General features: G+C 57.6%; 1 protein-coding gene across 1 annotated transcript in view; it reads left to right on the plus strand.

The window, feature by feature from the left end:
- The first annotated feature begins 4691 nt into the window (after nt 1-4691).
- IGSF21 (immunoglobin superfamily member 21) overlaps nt 4692-19373 on the plus strand; it is a 239627-nt gene continuing 224945 nt past the window's right edge. Inside the window, exon 1 of the mRNA XM_039229042.1 lies at nt 4692-4843. Within this exon, the coding sequence (XP_039084973.1) occupies nt 4774-4843 (70 nt within the window). The 5' untranslated portion in view covers nt 4692-4773. The remainder of the gene's footprint in view (nt 4844-19373) is intronic.

A 19373-nucleotide genomic window follows, 5' to 3' on the forward strand; every position in this document is an offset into this window, starting at 1 on the left:
GGGGGGGGTGACCTAATATGTAGCATTTCAAGAAATGTTTATTGCAAACTTGCAAAACAAAAGGTTGGGGGACCCAGCCAGTTGGCCTGCTTCTTTCTGCCTGAGCTGGTCCCTGGGGCTGCATTTCCTGTCCCTCACTCCTTCGCTTGGCCCCGCTCTCTTGCTCAGGCCTCTGAGCTTTTAATACTGAAGCCCACTCGGCAGCCCATAGGCTCAGATTCCCCGTGGAAAACCCTCTTGGGTCCACCTGTGGGAAGAGCCGCTAGAGCAGGAGTCTGAGAGTTCGGGGGGGGGGGGGGGGGGGGGGGGGGGGGGGGGGGGGGGGGGGGGGGGGGGGGGGGGGCGCTGAGGTCCATTAAGGACTCAGCGTTGGACTTCATTCCAAGCAGCTGACTCCATATCGATTTGGGTCACCGGTGTTAAAGCGTCACTTTCAGTGGTGTTTAATTTAAACAAACAATAAAAAACTCAGTCCTGTCTGATGGGTGTTTAATTCCCAGCATGGAGAGGCAGAGGGCAAGGTAGGAAGCAGCCAAGGGACCGCAGGAGGGTGTCGGGGAGAGATGAGGGGTGGGGAGAGGCAGGAAGAGAGAGTGTGTGGGTCTTGGGGTGGAGGCTGGGGAAGGCCCACACGACGACCCTGCCCCCAGAGTCCAGCACCCTGCTACCTTGGCTACTTCAGATCATTCTTTTCATTTCTATGAGCCTCCATTTACTTATCAATAAAGTGGGCATAAATAGAGCTGCCACAGAGGACTCTTATGAGGGATAAGGGGGATGGAACACGTTGGGCTCCTGCAAGTTTTGCTTTTGTATCTCATTTCCCACCCAAACTCTGGCTCCCGGTGTGTGCGTGTGCGTGTGTGTGTGCGTGTGCACGTGTGCGCCTGCTCAGGTCTTGGGTGCATTCGTGTGACTTGGCCCAGAAGGGCTTCGAAGCTCTCTGGCCTCTCCCTGGGTTCAAATCTGCCTCTACAACGACTTGTGCTGTACTGGGCAAATTGCTTAGCCTGCCTGTGCCTAGGTTTTCTCATCTGTAAAGTATAAATAACGATAGGACCCACCTCGTATGCTATTGTAAAGATTTTTACACTCCTTGATTACTTTAAGCGTGCCTGGCTAAGGGAAGCCCTTACATACATGCTTTCCACTCTCACTATTATTACCAAATGCCACACAGTGTCACTCCCCAAACCAGCAGAGCCCATCCCCTTGGAAGCCGGGCTGGGGGAGGTAACGAGCCATATTCCCTCCCCTCTCTTGGAAATAAACAAGCTAGAGGTCGCAGAGGGGTCTCTGTGACCTCTGGGGGTGTTCCCTAGGGTCAAGAGAAGAGAAATTTGCTTTGTGCTGTAGTGCCCTCTGTTGGGAGAGCCTAGATCAGTAACTGTGGACAGAGGGAGGTGGAGGCAGACAGCCACAGCTCCGGTGGCTGCTGGGGGCAGTTCCTGGGCTCCTGCCCTGCCCAGTGCCCGAAGGGGAAGCATGTCCCATCATGACTCGCGGGGCTGAATGCCAGGACTGCCAAGTGGATGCCTTGCGCTGGCAGCTGGTCCATTAAGAGTCAGGAACAGAGGGACGGTAAGTGAGTTAAAAGCCTGTGGCTGCCTTGGGTGAGTCACCTTGTGCTCCCTGCTACTTGCGCCTCTCGGTGCTTCGGACATGCTTTTCTCTGGGGTGGAAGGAAAGTCTCCTCCGTTGCATTTATGAGACAGGCGCTGGAGGAGCGGGCTCCTCCAGAGGAAGGTGCGCAAAGGTAGCAGGGTTATTATGAACAATTACCATATGGTAATGAGCACACACTTCGCAGCCCAGCCCCTTGGGGAAAACCAACTGCACACCTGGGCAGGATGTCCTCTCTCTGAACACGCCATCCAAGGGGCTGGTGCTTCTTTGAAAAGACTCACTGCCACAGGATGCCTGCTAGCAAGTGCTAAGTGCCAGCCTCGTGCCCCAGGAGCTGAGTGGATAAGACAGACTGCCCTGTCTTCATCCATTCGTTCGTCTGTCCGTCCGTCCATCCATCCATCCATCCATCCAAGAAATATTTATTCTGAGCCTACTATGTGCCAGGCCCTGGCCAGTAAGACTAAAGATTATAATACAGCAGGATGTTACAAGAGAGTGATGATTTGGAAGTTCTGGGGCTGAAGGAGGATTCATTGAAATCTCTCCCACTCTGCCCCAGCCCAACCCTGGGCCTTAGGAAGCAACCATCCCTCGGCTCTCAGACCTCCTTTGCAGCCTCTCTCTCCAGGTATCATTCCCGGTGGCATAATGGAGGTGACTCTAGGGCTCCTGCCTGCTGCTCCCTGGGGAGTTCTCTTCCAGCTGGTACGGGCCAGGGCTGGAAGGAAGCATTGCCAAAGTGGGTAGAGGAGCCGGACCTCCAGGGATCCCTGGATCTGCTCTCGAATGGCTGGGCCACCGTGAGTGGGGACAGGAAGCCCCACCTATCAGGCCTTCACCTGGCCGCCTGCTGCCAGTCCACCTGCTTGGCTGGGCCGGCAGAGTGCCCACACACAGTGATGCCTGGCATTTATTGGCCTGTGGGACTCAGAGCAACATGCCAAGGTGAGGGTCTTCCCAGCTTGATGCTGCTCCCCCAGCCAAGAAGGCTCTTCCATGGGAGTACTTAGCACCTGGGAGGGACTGGGTTCTCCTGGCTTTTTCCTCGTCCAGAGGTGGGGAGGCGGAGGGGAAGGGAGAAAGCAGTCGGGGACTGGGTGCCACGGCGTGGCCGGGTCAGCCCAAAGCAGAGGATTTGGGGGAGACGTGACCTCAAGCTGACTCTCAGCCGCTTGGAGGAGGGGAGACCTGGGCGGGTGGGGGCGAGACAGAGCACAGAACAGCCAGCCAGGGGAGAAAGGACTTAAGACTTGAGCGCTGGAGCCATACCTAGCCCAATCAGCCTGGCAGCCAATTAGTCTGATTCAAAAAAAAAAAAAAAAAAAAAAACCCACGTAGGGACAAACTGTAATCAAACACCTATTTATAAGGGTTTATTACGATCATTATTATTATTTTACTGAGAGGATCATTCTAAAGCCTGTCAGGTGAACGTATGCTTTCAGAGCTTCATAAATGCAAATCGCTCCTTCCCTAGGGCGGGTGGGCGTGAGCTACAGCGAGGCTGCCTTGGGAAGCCCGGTAGCCAGGCTTCCGGAGGGCAGATGGAGGGAGCAGCCCCCTGCCCTGGGGCACCACTGCTCTAGGCTCACCTAAGAGACCGCTTAGCAACCACCTACTGCCTATCTCACTCCCGACACCCCCTCAAAGGGCTGCTGGAGACACACCTGGCTGTATACCCATTGCCCATCCAGGTAAACAGAGCCAAAGCCTTATGCAGCCACCTGACAATGCTGGGAATTCTCTACCTGGAGAGTGAAGCTGGGAATTCTCCGTAGGATGTGGTAGAAAGAGCACTGGATGGAGAGCCCCGAGGCCTGGATTCTGAGCCCCAGGTCTGCCCCTGGCTGTGATGGGGCCTTTCAGGGCCTCAGCTTGCCAGGGGTGGATTTCCCTGCCAGATGCAAAGTCCCTGTTCCGCACTCTGAACTTCCCTCTCTAACCTCTCTCACCCCCCAGCCCACTCGAAGAGACCCTCTTCCCTCCCCAGTGACCTCAAGGCTCACAGTCAGGACTGAGGCTCAATGGTGTGTGTGTGTGTGTGTGTCTGTACATGTGTATGTGTGAGAAAAGAGACACGAATCCCAAACCGCACCCCTCAGGCCTGGGGAAAAAGTGTCAGGCCTGCCAAAAAGGTGAAAATGTGGTCTCTGCCAAGAGAAAACAACCAGTTCCTTAACCAATCATGGCTGGATTCAGGACTGTCGCTATTCTTGGAAGAAAGGACAAAACATAATATTCCGGTCGGTACCTGGGGGAGGGCATCCATAATCTGGGAAGTTCCAGATGACTGACGCCCCTGATTCTTCCCACTGAAGAGCATTAATAAGTGGCATGGCCAGTCGTTCCGGGCCACACCCTGCCTGCCAGCGTGGCTTGCCCCCAGGGGAAGCGGCCTGCCTCCATCAGGCTGGCGGGGTGGGGGGCGTGAGCCCAGGGACGGGATTAAGTGGATGGGGATCAGGTGGAGCTGCCTTCTGGAGGACAGGGGTGCTCGGTCAGCTGGGGGTGGGGTTGAGAAGCTAAGGACAGCAAGAGTTTCGAGTGAGGAAGGGAACCTGGGGTAAGGAGAGGGGGTGGGAGACAAGGAGGAGGGGCGGGGGGCCGGGGAGGGGGCGAGCTCTCCTTCTCCCTGCAATAAATCGGCTTAGAGGACGAGAGCCGAACAGCCCAGAAAGGATTAAAGAAAAGTCTGTATAATACAGCGGAGAGCGCGGCGAGGGGAGGGCGGGGAGAGGGGGAGGGGCGGAGGGAGGGCGCGGGGAGGGGGGCGCTCGCGCCGCCGGGAGAGGCGAGCGCGAGGCAGAGCGAGCGCGGTTCGGCTCCAAACTCCCGGCGCTGCCGCCGATCCGACTCTGGGGCCGCGGTGGGCGCCGCGCGCAGCCCGGGAGGCGGAAGCCGCGGCGCGCCCGGAGGACGCCCGGAGCGCAGGGTAGCGGCGCCCCGCAGAGCCCAAGCCCAGTCGAGCCCGGCGCCCCGGCGGCCCGGCCGCAGCGGCATGGGGGCGCCCCCGCGGCGCCCGGCGCTGCCCGCCACCGTCTCGGCCCGCGGCCGGAGGCAGGAGCGCGCCTGAGCCCATGGCGAGGGGACCCGCCGCCTCCGCCACCGCCTCCGCCTCGCCCCCGCCGCCAGCTCCCGGGCACCATGCGAGCCGCCCCGAGCCTCCGCGGCTGCGTCTGTCTGCTGCTCGCCGCGATCCTGGACCTGGCGCGCGGTGAGTGCGCGGCCGCCCGGCAGGAGCCCGGGGTTGGGGACGCGCGCGGGGGCGGGCCGCGGGGGAAGGGCGCGGGCCCGGGGCGCCCGGGAGAGGCTCGCGGCGAGAGCCCCGGTCCTGGCGGGGGGGTCCGCGCGGCCGGCTCGGCGACGGAGGGAGGAGGTCTCCTCCGGAGAGAGAGCGCTCGCGGGTCTGTGCCAGGGTGTGTGTGTGTGTGTGTGTGTGTGTGTGTATGTGTGTGTGTGTGTGTATACGAGCGTATGCCTTTGTTGCGTCTGTGGGTGAGGGTGTCCGGGAAGGAGCTGTGTGCGCAGAGGGTGCAGGAGTGTATTTAGGGATGTGATTGTGCAGATGGGGTGTTTGAGTGTCTGTGTCAGTTCCACGGAGAAGGTGTGCGGGTGAGAAAGAGTGAGCAGGAGTATTGGGGGGGGAGCGGGTGTCAGCTTCTCGGTGAGGTGTGAAGTGTGAAAGCTTGTGTCATTGTATGTGTGAGCGTGTTAAAGGGTGGTGAGTATGTGAGGTGTGGCGTTTCTCGCGGGTCCCAAGTGTGCGAGTCTCTTCAGGGGTGTGCGGCAGCAGCAGATGACTATTTGGGGGGGGGGAGCGTGTGTGCATAGGAGGCGGAATGTGACACTTGGGCAGGAGTATGCGTGTATCTGGGATGTGTGGGGTGCGGGCGCGTGGGGGCTGTATTGCTTCGTGGTCCCAGAGCGTGTGTGCGTGCCACGGAGCGTGTGGTTTTAGTGTGGAGGTAGGTATGGACGCGTCCGGGAGCCGAGGAGGTGTGAGCAGCCGGGTGTGTGTCCCGCAAGGACTTGGTCCCAGCTGAACCAGCCCAGAGAAGCTGGAAGCTGAGCGGGGTCCCCAGAGCGAAAGATCGGTGGCTCCGCAGCTCCAGGGTCCGGGGCTCGCGGCCGCCTCGGTGCCTCGCGCCCGGCGCCGCCGCCTGGTGGGTCTTAAATGGTACCGGAGCTCACCCTGGCGACCCCGGCCCCTCTGGCGGTGAGCGGACCCGAGCCCAGCAGGAGGGAAGCGGGACCGAAGAACAGCCGCCGCGGGCTCAGAGAGCGGAGGGTCCGCGCGTCCTCGACTCCCCGCTAATGCCAAATGCCAAACCTGGGCGCCCCAAATCAGCCCCTTTGGAGTCACCGCCTGACTCTGCCGTGAAGGGAGCGGGGTGGGGGGAGGTGGTGCGAGGGGCCCAAAAGTAGCCATTGTGACCAGTCGGAGCTCAGCCCCTCTAGCCCAACTCAGTATGAAGGTAGGGGTCAACTCTGGCCTTTGCCTTGCCCACCCGGAGGTGCCTCACTAGGCTCTGAGAGTGCCCGCCAGGAATGGGTGCTCCCCCCACTCCTAAAATAATCCCGCCCACGAGGTCCTTGGAGAGTGCTGGGTCTGCGGATGGGAGAAGCTGCAGAATTTGAGCCTGAAAGGTGGTCTTGATGGCAGAGAGGGGGAGGGGTTGTGTGACCCAGAAGGAATGTCGGCCGGGTACTTTGTCCCCCCTACCTTTTGAAGCAAGAGACTTTCCAGAGTGGATCAGAATCTTCCCCAACTTTGGGGTGAGGGCTCCCTCCGTCGGATGCCTCTAGAGGGAAAGGCTCTATGGGAGGGGGTCCCGGTTCCAGCGCTGGGCACTGGGCTTTGTTGAAAGGCACTGGAGCCCTCACCTGGACATTGCAGGGAGAAGGGATTGGGGGTTGGGGGCAGGAGGGGAGCATCCTTTCCCCCACCCTGGAATGTGCAGAACTGACGCGGCAAGGGTGGGGTTGGCGACAGATGGTTTGGGAAACCCGGCTCCGGCAGGACCCCACCCTGTGAGCTCTCCCCAGAGCCCGAGAGCGGCGTTCTTCCGGCGGCCGGGCTGCGGAGAGCTGACCTGGCGCCCTGGCGTCTCCGTTCCCCTTGCCCAGGGCGCAGGGCGCAGGGCGCAGGGGGCTCAGGAGCGGGGGCGAGCGCGTCTGGGCCGGGGCAGCCGGCGTGGCCTCGAGCTCGCTGCTCCGGGGGAAGGCAGAGCGCTGACTCGGATCACGGACGGGAAAACTTTCCGAGCCTGCGGCGCAGGCAGGGGTCCTGGGCCGCCGGGGGGCCCTCTTCTCCGCAGAGGAAGCCAGCGTGCACGAGGGTGGGGTCCCTCCTTCCCGGTTCCAACTCTGTGCCCACGAGGGGGCGGGGGTACGAAAAGGGTCAGCGCGGGATGTAAGAGGCCCGCTTGCCGGAGGAGGGCGCCCTTCCCGGGTGTGACCAAAAGCCGTGCACCTGGCCGTTGGCTTAGCCCGGCCACCTGCCAGGGGCTGCCTGGGAGGGAGCAGAGGGTAGAATCCAGGCATTCCGAAACACGCCTGCCAGTGGGGGTGGGGGGTGGCGGGGGGAGGCGATGGCGGTCTTTCTTCGGTAGGGGCATGGCTAGTGGGCCCGTCCCTGTCGTCCCCCTAAGGGTCGCAGACAGAAGGGTTCAACTTTGCAGAGGTGAGTCTGTGCGCTGGGACAAGGCACTCCGCTGCACACAGGACTGGCCGGGCCATACGCCCCTGCTCCTAACTGTCCTCCCCAGTGTAGAACCCCACATTTCTCTGCTTCCCAGATCACCCAGGAGCGCCCCGAGGCGTCTTGCATCTTCAGGCCCCAGTGTCCCCTGCCTGGGCACTTCTGGGAAGGAAGTCCTGCGGTTGTACCTGTGCAGTGGCGCGGGAGAGGGGGCAGCGGGGATGGGGTGCGGAGGGTGGAGGTAGGGAAGAGAGTGGTTCTTGACCCTGCCTCCTTCGGCCCCGGGAACTTCTGGAATTGCAGTGGGTGGGCAGGCCCAGGTAGGGCGAGCCGAAGGCCCCCCCAGCGGCCCTTCCCAGTGCTCTCTCCGCAGCCGCGTGTCAGCAGGTGGGTGGGTGGGAGGGCTTGCTCGGGAGGGCCGAGGCTGCCGCAGCGCCGAGGCTGCGGGGGCTGCGCGCGCGAAAGCTGCTGCGCTGACTTTTAAGTATTTATCCTTCCTCCCCACCCCCACCCCACGCTCTGGGCGCGGGGCCGGGGCTCCGGCTCTGCCGTTAGCCCCCCGCAGGGCAGTGACGGGCAGAGCCCAGAGCCGGCGGCTCCGCCCCTGCTCCCCCAGCCGCCCCGCCCCCAGGCTGGCCCCACCGCACAGCCGTAAGCCCCACCCCTTCCCCACCCCAGCTGCAAACCAGAGTTTTTCCTGAGAGGTTGAACTAATTTTTGCCTTTTAAGTGCAGAGAATGTTGGAGCTGGAAGCGACCTCAGCGATCATTTATTCAGTGGTTCTGAAACTCCCTGGTTTTTTTTGTTGTTGTTGTTGTTTTTTTTAGCAGGAGGACCCTTTTAGAGTAGGGACTGATTCTCACCCCCCTGAAGTCCTAATGCCTTGGGCAAGACGGGCAGGCACGCAAGCAGAGCTGCCTGGGCTCCTGTGGGCTGGCGGCCCAGGAGGCTCTACATCGAACGGTCCTTACACACGAGTCTCCCGAAACAGTCTGAGATTGCTTGTTTCCCAATATCTGGCCGGGATTCCGGTTTTTCAATAGCCACGATTGTGAGGACCCGCTGCAGTGTGTCACGCACGTGCTGACCACTCCGCAGGCCTCACGCAGCTGCAAGATGGGCTTAAGCTCCTTTTTTCACAGATTAGGAAACTGAGGCTCAGAGTTTTAAGATTTCTTAGTGACAGAAGCTCTGGCTCCAACCAGCTCCCACTGGCCCAGCCCCAGTCTCCCTCTTTTTTTTCCTAATGTTCCCTCCATGTGGGGCGCTGAGGGCAGGGGCGGGCACGCTACCGTGATGCCTGAGATTGGCCTGGCTACCCCGACTTTTCAGAACATCTGTCTCATGCATGCTTGGGGCAGTTTAAGTGACTTTCTGCGCTTTCTGGGCTAGCAGTCATGCATCGGAAGGCCGAGGCCGGATAAAGAGCCGAACCAAGTAGAGACTGGCTAGTTCTGTTGACTGGGCCTCCTGGGATCCATGGAGGTGTCTAACTTGCCTTACCGCCCTACCCACCTCTATCCCCAGGCCACCTGGTGTGTTTACCCATATGTACCAACACATGCTTATTGTATACTGTCTATGTGCCCAGCACAGTGCTAAGCACAGGGAACATGACCTTGGAACATGGCAGAGAGACCCTGCATGTATGGTGTCTACAGCTTAGTGGAAAATCAATTTCTTCACCGAGAGGGAGGAAGGGCTGCATCTCTGACCCTAACTGAAGCCTCACTGTGCGCCAGCATTTTGCCATGAGCTTCAGCTGTTCTTGCCTCGTCCAGTCTTTACTACTACACTGAAAGGTAAAATCAGCCCTGTTTTGCTGATGAGGAAACTGAGGCTCAGAGAGATTAAGTGACTTGTCCAAGGCTCCCCAGTCAATAAGTGGCGAGCAGAGACTCAGACACAGGACAGACTCCTTCCCTCTGTGCTCTGGGGTCTCCTGGTGAGCGTGGCAGCTTCCTCAGCAACAAGCACATGGATGTATCCTCACTGAGATAGAATCATCCAGCACGTATTCTGCACAGGTGGCAGAGGGGATTGTCCCTGAAAGCCCTCACCGTCATCGAGGCAGTGAATGGGCATCCGTGGTGGGCACGGCATGTCAGAAAAGAGTAAGACCGGGAGCCTGGCCCCAGCCGGCTGAGAGGTTGGGCACGGTCGTGGAATAACTATCCGAGTGGAAGTGTGTCGATCCTTGCTAGATGCCACGTGATTGACATCCCCTACAGGAAGTTCTGGAGGAAGAGTAATTCCTTGGGGGTATCAAGAAGCTGCTTCAGAGAGACAGAGAACTCGAGCTAGACCTTGAAGTAGTCATTAATAAGCGGAGGGCTAGGGAGGAAAATGTGCCAGGAGGGAAACCTGGGTGAGCAAAGAACTGGAGATGAGATCGTATGTGGTGGGACCCGCTCAACTCAGGACTGGTCTCCCCCAGAGTCTTTTTGAGGGTTGGGAGAAACGGGAGTGATGTTACGGATAGCTACCATTTATTGCACGCCTATTAGGTTGTTCTTGATGCATTAAATGCTCTCAGTAATCTGGGAGGCGGCGCCGTTAGCCGTGTTTTGCAGATGAAGACGAGAGGCCCAGGATCTTTCTCTCTCTCTTTCTTCCTTCTTTCTTTTCTTTTCTTTCTTAAATAATGAATGAGGCTCAGGATCTTTTTTTTTTTTTTTTTTTTTTTAAGTGGCACAACTAGGAGTTTCAAGCCCAGGTCGGAAACAGTCTAGAGACACTGCTGCTCCCAGAGGAGAGGAGAAACTATTTATTTTTTCATCACTGGAAGGAGGCAGACAACAGTCTCTCCCATTTGCTAGAGGATGCAAAGCCTTCTGTTATAAACGACAAATGTCGGTGGTGGCAAAACACAAGCCATCGCTTCCTAAGGGCTATCTGTCTTCAGGATGAAGTTCCCGGGAGGGAACAGGGGGGCGGGAAGAGGTCCTGGAAGCCACCTTTACAGTCTCAGTGGGGTCCAGTCGCAGAGGGGGGCCCATGATCACCAAGACCTACTGGCCAGGATTTTGTGGACAGAGCAAATAAATCCATGGGGCTGGAGGTGCACAGAGTCGCAGCCCAAAAGAGCAGGAAGGGACATTGTGGCCCCACCCAGGCAAGGATTCTGATCTACCCCCTTCCTACAACTACAGGCCACATACTAGATTTGCTTTGGGGGACTATGCATGTGCCCCTCTCTATTGCATGATGTCTTGGTAGGTGACACAGTTGGGTAAAGCACCCCCAGATGATCCTGTCAGACACTCTCCCTGGGGATCTGAATCCAGAGCAGAGGAAGACTGAGAACCACCGGAAAGTACCCATTGCTGTTGGGGGCCCCCGTGAAACTGTTCTTTTCTGAGTCCCCGAGGCCAGTAATGACAGGACCTACCTCCCGGGCTTTTGACAAGATGGAAAGAGTCATCACATGCAAAGCCCTTCGCTCAGTCCTGTGCGCTTTGATGATGGGCAGCACTAACCATGGTTAAGCCAGAGTTGCTACAGCGCAAAGGACGTGGGTCCTCATAGCGCCCGAGGCTTCAGCTTGCCCTTGTGTTCCCTGAACTTCCAGAATGTTCCACCAGTTACTTTTTTTGGCTTGAGCTGTCCAGAGTTGGTTTCAGCTGCTTGGGAAAAAAAAAAAAAAAAAAGATAAAAAAGGAAAAAAGGACCCCATGGGATACCCTCCCTAGGAGGCACGGTGAGCCTCATGGCTGCCAGTAACACATGGACAATGGCTCATGGCCTCTAGCTGGGGGGTGACTGATCCCACCACCTGTTGCCTGACTTTCCCTGGAGGCCTAAGGCACGGCCAGCGCCCCTCACCAGCCCCGAGTGTACCCCCAGGCTGTTTGTCTCCGTGAGATGTGAGGATGGAGTGAGCTTCACAGTGAACCTCCCATCCCCAACCCTGTGAAGTCCCATGAAGGCAGCGGCCCCGGCCGGGTTTGCTCACTGGTGAATCTCCCCCACAACACACACGGTGGACATTGGGGAGAACTTGACCTTTGGTTTAGAGGCATAAACCATCTTTGGCCTTTAGACGTGCGTGTCCTGGCTGAGAAGACACTCTTTCCAGGAAAATGAATGGCAAGGCTTACAGCGTGTGGGATTCAGGCTGGATTCACAGGTGAACTTCCCGTTGGCTAAGTTCTGCTCCTGGAGCTGCACCCTTGCCTTTCTCTCGGATAATCAGAGCACTGGAGGCTCGGGCTCCAGAGGCTTGAGAGCTGACAAAATGCTTCCGCACCCGCCGTGCCATTGCGCCCTCCCCCACGTAAGACAGACGCAGCTGCTCCTGGCCCACTGAGGAGGGAAACAGGCTTGGGGAGGTGAAAAGACGGGGGCTGGAAGTGGCAAGAGTGGAATCTGGGTTTGGTGGCGGCGTGCCCAGCCTTCCTTCCATCCCGCCCCCTGCAGTGTGCTGCTCCGTTCAGCCCCCAGGGCTCTGGAGTGAGACGGGCCAGCTCCCAGGAGCTTAACAGGCCAGTTAACAGACCAAAAAGCATGCTCTGTGGGCTGGGTGCTGTAGCAGCCACTTTGGGCAGCACTTGGTTAGAAGGACCCTCCTCGGGGCTGGAGAGGCTGGAGGGCTGGTCTCCTCCTGAACTGAGAGCTCTTGAGGGCGGGCACCTCTGCTCCCCCAGCCCTGGTACGAGACCTGGCTCTGGGCAGGTCCTCAAGACGTGTTTGTCGAATGAATGGCTGATTCCCACCCCCACCCCACCCCCGCGGAGCCTGAGGTTCAGTCCAGACACTAGGCCTGGCCTGCTTCCTGGCCCTGACCAGTCACCTCTGGAAGCACGTTCCGGTGTGAGAATGTGTCCATTGTCCCCGGCACTGCTCACCATCACTCACAGTGGCACCAGGGCTGGCGTCTGGGGGACGAGCCAACAGGGGGGTGTGGTTGGAGGACCAAAGGGCTCCCTGTTCCCGCTGGCTTCTTGTGTGTGTGGGAGGGCTGCCCTTGCCTGGTGACGGGTAGGAGCTCGGGAAGGAAGGAAGGAAGGAAGGAACCAAGGAAGGAAGGGAAGACACGTGCCTTGAGCAGCAACTCTCTATCCAGGTCTGTGCCAGCCTTGGTCATGCGTGATGTCCTCTTAAATCGTCCCAGCGACTTTGGGGGGTGATCTTCTCCCCCGTTTTATAGATGAGGAACGAGGCGTGGAGCGAGTTGTGTGATTTCCCAAGGTCCCACTGCTGGTGATGGGCTGAGCCAGATTCACACCCAGGTGTTGATTTGCACGTCTCTTCCCAGCTCTGAGCTGCTCCTGTCTGTGGCTTGAGACTGACCATGGACATCGGCAAACACTCCGGATCAGAGCCCCCTGCAGACGCAGAGCGGGCTGTTTGCATTCGCCGGCACGGCGCCCGGCATGCCGGTCCTCCCTCAATGCCAGCCTCTGCCGGACTGCCACCTGCCGTTAACGGACTTAGCTTTCCATCTGAACTGGGTTCAAGTCCCAGCACGACAGCTTCCCAGCAGAGCATACCTGAGCCAGTTGCCACCTCTCCGAGTCATGGTTTCCTCGTCCTTTGAAAGTGGAGGGTGTTGTGAGCTTGAGTAAAGCAATTCGTGAAAGCGCTTGGTGTGAAACTGGCCCTTGGCTCCTGCCTCACTCCCGACTCCCCGGGCTGGGGCCATTTGGCCTTGGAGTTCCGCTGGTAGACCAGGTGGGCTCACCCTTTCTTCTCTCCCCACTGGAGGTTGATGTGGGAGCCAAGTCAGGAGATCCAGCCACTTCCATTCACTGCTGGGCCGGCAGAGCCTCCCCTTGAGGAATTTCAGCCCTGCAAGGCACAGACTCATTTGAGAACGATAAACGATCATGTATAACAAAAGGCCAATATGGTGATAACTCTTCAGGGATTAAAGGAGAGGCCCAGGAAGGTTCTGAGGGGTTGAAACACCCTTGGTGGGTGAGGAGAGCATCCCGGGCAGGGGCCGAGAGAGGAGCTCACACAAAGGCCTGGGATGGGGTGGCCACAAAGGCGGGGGGAGAGTCAGAGTGCCGTGTAGGTGTGTGAGGGCTGGGAGGCAGGGAGCCGGCTGACCTCACTTGAGCATAAGGTGCTCATTGAGACGCTGGGAGTGAGGCCGGAAGTTGCTGGCAGAGGCCCGTGTGCCTGGGGCCAGGGGCCTGGATTCGAGCCCGGGGACTGTGGGGAGCAGTTGCAGAGAGAACGGTGGCATCCCAGAGCAGTGTTCTAGAAGATAAATTGGTTTTTCTGGGCCACCTGAGGCTGGAAACTGTTTGGAACTTCCGTTGGGTTATAAATGGTTGTTCCGGGGGTGCCCCCAAAGAGATAATGGCCTGGAGGAGGAGATGCCATCATTTGGGGGGCTGTTATCTCACCCCGAGCGTTCAGACCTGGCAAGGAGGAGAGCTGATTCCCACCAAGATCGCACGGCCCAGAACACGGCTGCCTCTGGAGGACCATGTGCCGTGGGCCTGAACAGAGAGTGACCGGGAGAAGCTTCTAGATCTCCAGGGAGCATGGGCTCTGGAGTCAGACCAGGGTTCACATCCCCTTGCCACCACGCATCCAGCATGTGGACTCCGGTAACCCCTTCACTGCCTTCAGCCATGGTATCTTCAGCAGAGCACGCAGCTCGTCAAGGAGGGCAGCTGCGCAGGGTACCTCACCTACCGCGCACGGTGCCTGGCACCTCGTAGGCCTGTGAGAAGTGGCTGCTGCCGCTCTAGTGATGCCTGGCTCCCGCAGTGCCCCCGAGTGGGAAGGGGAAGAGGTGTCTGCAAGCCTCAGCACCCAGCTGAGCCTACAAGGCCCTCAGGCTTGGAGTTACAGAGTATCAGAGCCAGAGGGGAGCTGAGAAATTATTTGCACGATCTCCTTCCTCCCATGTGAAGTCGGGAAAACTGAGGCCAGAGAGGAATGACTCTGTGTCCCTGCGTGCACTGTGTGTGATGTGGGGGACCAGCCTTCTCCATCCGAGTTCTGGGGGCTATCCCGGGGGCTTGGTCAGGTTGGACCCACCACGCTCAGAGCCTTCTGTGGGGAGGCATCAGGGTCCCCCGGACTTGGGTGGGGGTCTTGGCGGCTCTCCAGCGGGAGCGACCCACCCCCCCCAGCCTCATAAATCACGGGAGCAGCTTAGGAGGCACCAGAGAGAGAAGCAGCTGAACCATTGGGTTTTCTGTGCCTTTGCCAAGCTGTTCCCTTTGCCCTTTTGTTTCTCTCTCTGCAGAGGCGTTCGTGCCCCTCCGACGGGGGTGTCTGTCACCAGCCTTTGGCGCCTCCATTATGTCCCCAGCGCCATCCCTTCCCCCCTCTCCCGAACGCTGCCCCAGAGGAAAGCGTCCATCACAGGCGGCCCTGGACATCGCACTGGGCTGGGGGGGGGGGGGGAGGAGGGACTGCACGCGGTGAGGGGGGGCTTGGAAGCACGGGCAGAGGGAGGACAGGCTGGCATGGCCAGTGGGTGGATGGCGTCCTCACCTGGAGCTGGTGCTCCCGGCCCTGGGCGCATAGCTCGTTGTCCAGAGGGCATTCCGGCTGCACAATAATCCAAAGCCAGGGGCCCGGTGCCACACCTGCTGGTGATAAACTGTCCATTGTCACCCTGCACCTAATGCTGCAGGCGGGGGTGGGGTGGGGACAGAGGGAACGAGGTGGGAGGGGCGGGGAGCCACAAAAGCAGTCACATCACAAAGACTTGTTTGTTCACTGGGGCAGCAGAGGAATGGGCTGGGGCCCAGCTTGGAGAAGAGGCTCTGGAAGGCGGATTCCTGGGCCCCAGTTGCCCAACTGAGGAGCCTGGTCAGGGGAGAAAGGCAAAGCCCCAGTGGGAAGGGTGCCGGTGACCTAATGGGGAAGAGCTAGTGGGTCCCAGGATGGTTTGAGCCTCAGAGAGGGCACGTTTTCATTACAGGAAGCAATGTAGTTCATTCATTCACTCATTCATTCACTCATTCATTCATTCATTCATTCACTGACTCCATCACTAGTGCATCCAATTGAATTGAATGCTACCTGGGGGTAAAGCCCTGTGCTCTTCTAGAAATCCAGAGCAGAATGAATAGGCAAGTTCTTGGCTCCCCCCTCCCCCTCCCCTGGGGCTTATGGTCTAGGACTGTGCTATTCACTTCTCGGTGGCCTTTGGCCCCAGCCGATGACTGACATTTACATTGACAACTATGCTAAGTGTCATCGCTTTTATGTGACTGAATTATACAAAACTCAGCTCTGCGCAGTCACACCAGCCACATTGCAAGTGCTCAAGGGTCACACGTGGCTCGTGGCCCGTGCATCGGACAAGACAGATGGAAACGGGACATCTCCACTGGCACAAAAAGTTCTCCTGGACCGCGTGGACCTGGGGCCAATAAGTAGCAAGGAATCCAGGAGGGAGGGTCCCTCTCCCTGTTTCTTTGTCCTCCTGTCCTTCCCGCGACACCAAGGAGAAAGCCTCAGGCTGACGGTATCATGTCTTCAAGGCCCTCTCTCGCGCGCTGATCTGCCTTTCCAAGAAAAACGGGTCTGGGGCAACAAACCTTCAGTGAGCCCGAGGGAGCCTGAGCCGTAGTAACAGCGTCTTGTTTTCATTGTAATTCTCTTTCAGTTACCCTCTGTTTAAGGCGAGGAAGTCTGGTTTGCCATTTGGGGCAGTGATTTAAATTCTCTCTCTCTCTCTTTAAAATGGCTTATTTAAGTAAAAAATGAGTCGAGTTAAAGAAAAATGTTAAATATGCTGTGGAGCAGGTGGCATGCGATATGGCCGATCTGTAAAGGTGGCGGGTATGGATGTCTGCCGTCGAGAAGCCCCGGTTCAGATGAAACGAGGCCGGCTGTGGAGGCAGGCAGAGGAGGGTTCAAGTTCCAGAGTCCCTGTGGGTAAGCCCCATGACTTTGGGAGGAGTGGCCTCCCTCCAGGTCAGTCAGGTGCCCGTGGGAAACACCAGGCTCAAGCAGGACGTCTCGGAAGAGGCGGGCTTGTTACGGGGGTTCAGGGGACAGTGTGCGTGGGGGATGGGGTGGACAGCGGGGGATGGTGCCACTCTGGTCTTGGAGCCCTGGGCGGCTGTTACCGTCCAAGACTGGACAGGGCCATGCAGAGGGGGTCATGGAGACTTGGCGGGGGAGCTAGAGGGAGAAATACCCCAACTTTTCCCCCTCCTCTTTGAGTGTTTTCCTGGTGCCGCCAATTGACCAAGCCCAGTTGGAAGCCCGTACAGATGGGGGTCCCAGGTATAGAGCGAGTGGAGAAGGGAGGAGAGTGAGCTTGAGTACAAAGAGCAGAGATCTAGCACCATCCTGCTCAACCTCAGTTTCCCCATCTCTAAAGTGGGGCTCATGCTTCCTGCCCAACAGTGCAACTGCGACGCCGAAGGGGACCACGCGTGGTGCTAATAATGGGTTCCTGTGTGTACCAAGGACCATGAAAGTAATAGCATGCCCATCTCTGTGCCCGATCCTGTGCTGGATGCTGGGTTTTCCGGAGCTGAAACGTAGCCTATGAGCATGGGGGTCTTTAGGAAGGGGCGGAGCTGGCTTTTCGGGAGCTCGGGGGCTTGAAGCAGCAGGTAACATGGGGGACAACGTCACAACTTGTGAAGGGGAGTCGCCTGCGTTCTCCACTGCTGGTGTCGACCTTTGCAGTGTGTCATCTCTGCCCTAGACTATTCAGTGTCCCTACACCTCTCTGTCCCCTGGTCCATCTCGCTGATTGATTACTCCACCCCAGGGCACACCGATTCGTCATTCTCCAGTCTATTTTCCACCCTATTTCCCACGGAGAGGTTCTTTCTCCTTAGATCCATTTAGGTCATCTTTCCTGCCATCCCCACTGGCTCCTACCATGGATGGCCTGGTCCCCATCAGTCATGAACGGGCTCAAAGCTCCCTGCTTCTAAATGGTGCCCTCCGAGTGCTAGCTTCTCCCACCGGGGGCTGCTTCTAACCTTGCAGGTGGAGGAGAAGGAGGGGGTGGGTAACAGTGAGTGAGTTAGCCCGTTGGACCGCCAGCCAGATCTTTATGCTTCACTGGAAGGCTGAAAGTGCCATTGCCACTTTTAGAGGCATCTTCCCAGTGGGGAGTAGCTGGAGTTCAAGGAGTAGCTGGCTTCGAATCCGATGACGGTTTCTTGGGAAAACTTCCACCAACAGCCCCCTCCGCTCACAGCTTCCCGGTTGGCTGAGGTGGCTTCCCTTATGCCCCTCGATTTTCCTTTGTCTGGCCTTTTTTCCCCATCTACCTTGACTGCTCAGAGTGACTTTGATGGGGACTCATTCTGCCAGTTGAAATGCATGAGACGCTTACACACTCGGCGCTTTGCTGAAATTGCCATGACAAATACCAGTGGCAATTTCTTCCCTGGCTCCTTCGCTAATGTGCTCCAGGCAAGACAGAGTGCCCCTGCGCCTCGCCAGCGTGCCATCTGTCGACACCGCCATCTTCCACCAGCCCCACACTGCGTCGTGCCCCGGTGCAGGTCCGTCTCTGCCCCGCCTAGGGCTTGGCTCAGGGGCTGCGTCACCATTCGGGAGGGGACAGGGTGCTCCTTGGGGATACATATTCATTAAGAAGAACTTCACCTATAGCCCCCTTAGGTCTCAGTTGGCCGGAGTGACATTCTTTTGTTCCTTCCCCTTCTCATCTACCTGACTGTCCAAATGGGCTTTGATGATGGCTCGCTTTCCAGCTGAATATGGGGCCATGTTCTGCAGGCTGAGGCTCCCCCTGTGCTGGTTTTGGGGCCTCCACCTCAGTGCCGGGTGTTACCTCTGGCTGCTTGGGCTGGATCCAGGGTCTCAGAGGTAGCTTCTGTTATCCATGAGCCTTGACTCCCTGGGTGTTGACACCTTCTGGCCAGCCAGCTCTGAAGCTTTCCCCGCAGCAGTTGCCAAACTTGTTGCGTTGTTCACGATGTTCGTCGTGTTTGCATCCCATCCCTACCACTATTCACATTGTCATTTTCTTATAATCAAATTTGAATTGATGTCGTCTTTTTTGACTTGTTTTGTGTAAAGATAGCATATCTAGGTTTGTTACATTGAGTCTATATTTTTTTCCTGAATTCATAGTAGAATAAAATAACGCATCACTATTTGAATTTTTTAAAAGACTTCCCCATACCACCCAGCACCATCACAAGCCATGCTGGGAAACACCAGTTTGGTAGAAGGGGTGCCTGTCTCAGCCTTGACGAGCCACGGGATCTGATTTCAATTCCTCCATTAACTTACTGCCTGACTGGCTTACCCCCTCCTCTGAGTCTTGGGTCCATAAAACAAAGAAGTGGGTACGGAAAATTTCAGTTCGAAGATTCTAGGATGGGTAATAGGATTGGGAAGGAGAATCTCATCTGCGTCCAAAATATTCCCTTTAAGATGCATTGCTATTCTCAAATTCCCACCTTTGGGAATTCGGAAGCTTCCAGGGGAACTTACTAAGGACCAGTGATGTCCGTGATGAGCTCTTCCCCCAACTGGTTGCTCATTGTGGGGGCGCACACAGCCTCCTTGTAATTCTATGCAGGTGCGATTTTGCTCAGCGCCCACTCTGGGTGGGGCCCCGTGCTAAGGTGGGTCCTGGTAAGTAAGTAAGACCCGGTGTCGGAATTCAAGGAGTTCACAGTCTCCCGGGGCAGAGAAGCAGGCAAACAAATAAATTGTGGTATAATAGTGGAGACTCTAAAATTGAAAGAGCTACCAAGTCCATGCAGGAATGCAGATCGGGGAATAACTAATCTGCCTGAGGTTTAGGGGAAAGTTCTCCATCACTGGTGACACACGACTGGGTCTTGAGGCATGCGTAGGGGTTTGCCGAGCTGAGAAGGAGATGGAGAGATTTTAGGAGACCGTGATAGTAGGGACAAAGATTCTTAGGCTAGAAAGGGCCTGGCTCATCTGGGAGAGTCTGGGAGATAGTGGTGAAGGGTACATGTTGCAAGAATGAAGCGAGGCTGCAGGTGACACTCGGGTCGATCGAGCGCATTTGCTGGAGGTGGGTTAGTCTTGCAACTAGATAGACTTTCCCAGTCTGGACCCTCAGGTCCCCTGGCACTCACAGTGGCCAGGA

This window comes from Hyaena hyaena, unplaced genomic scaffold (assembly GCF_003009895.1).
Source record: "Hyaena hyaena isolate Hyena2069 unplaced genomic scaffold, ASM300989v1 scaffold_35, whole genome shotgun sequence".
In the NCBI taxonomy this organism is placed as follows: Eukaryota; Metazoa; Chordata; class Mammalia; order Carnivora; family Hyaenidae; genus Hyaena; species Hyaena hyaena.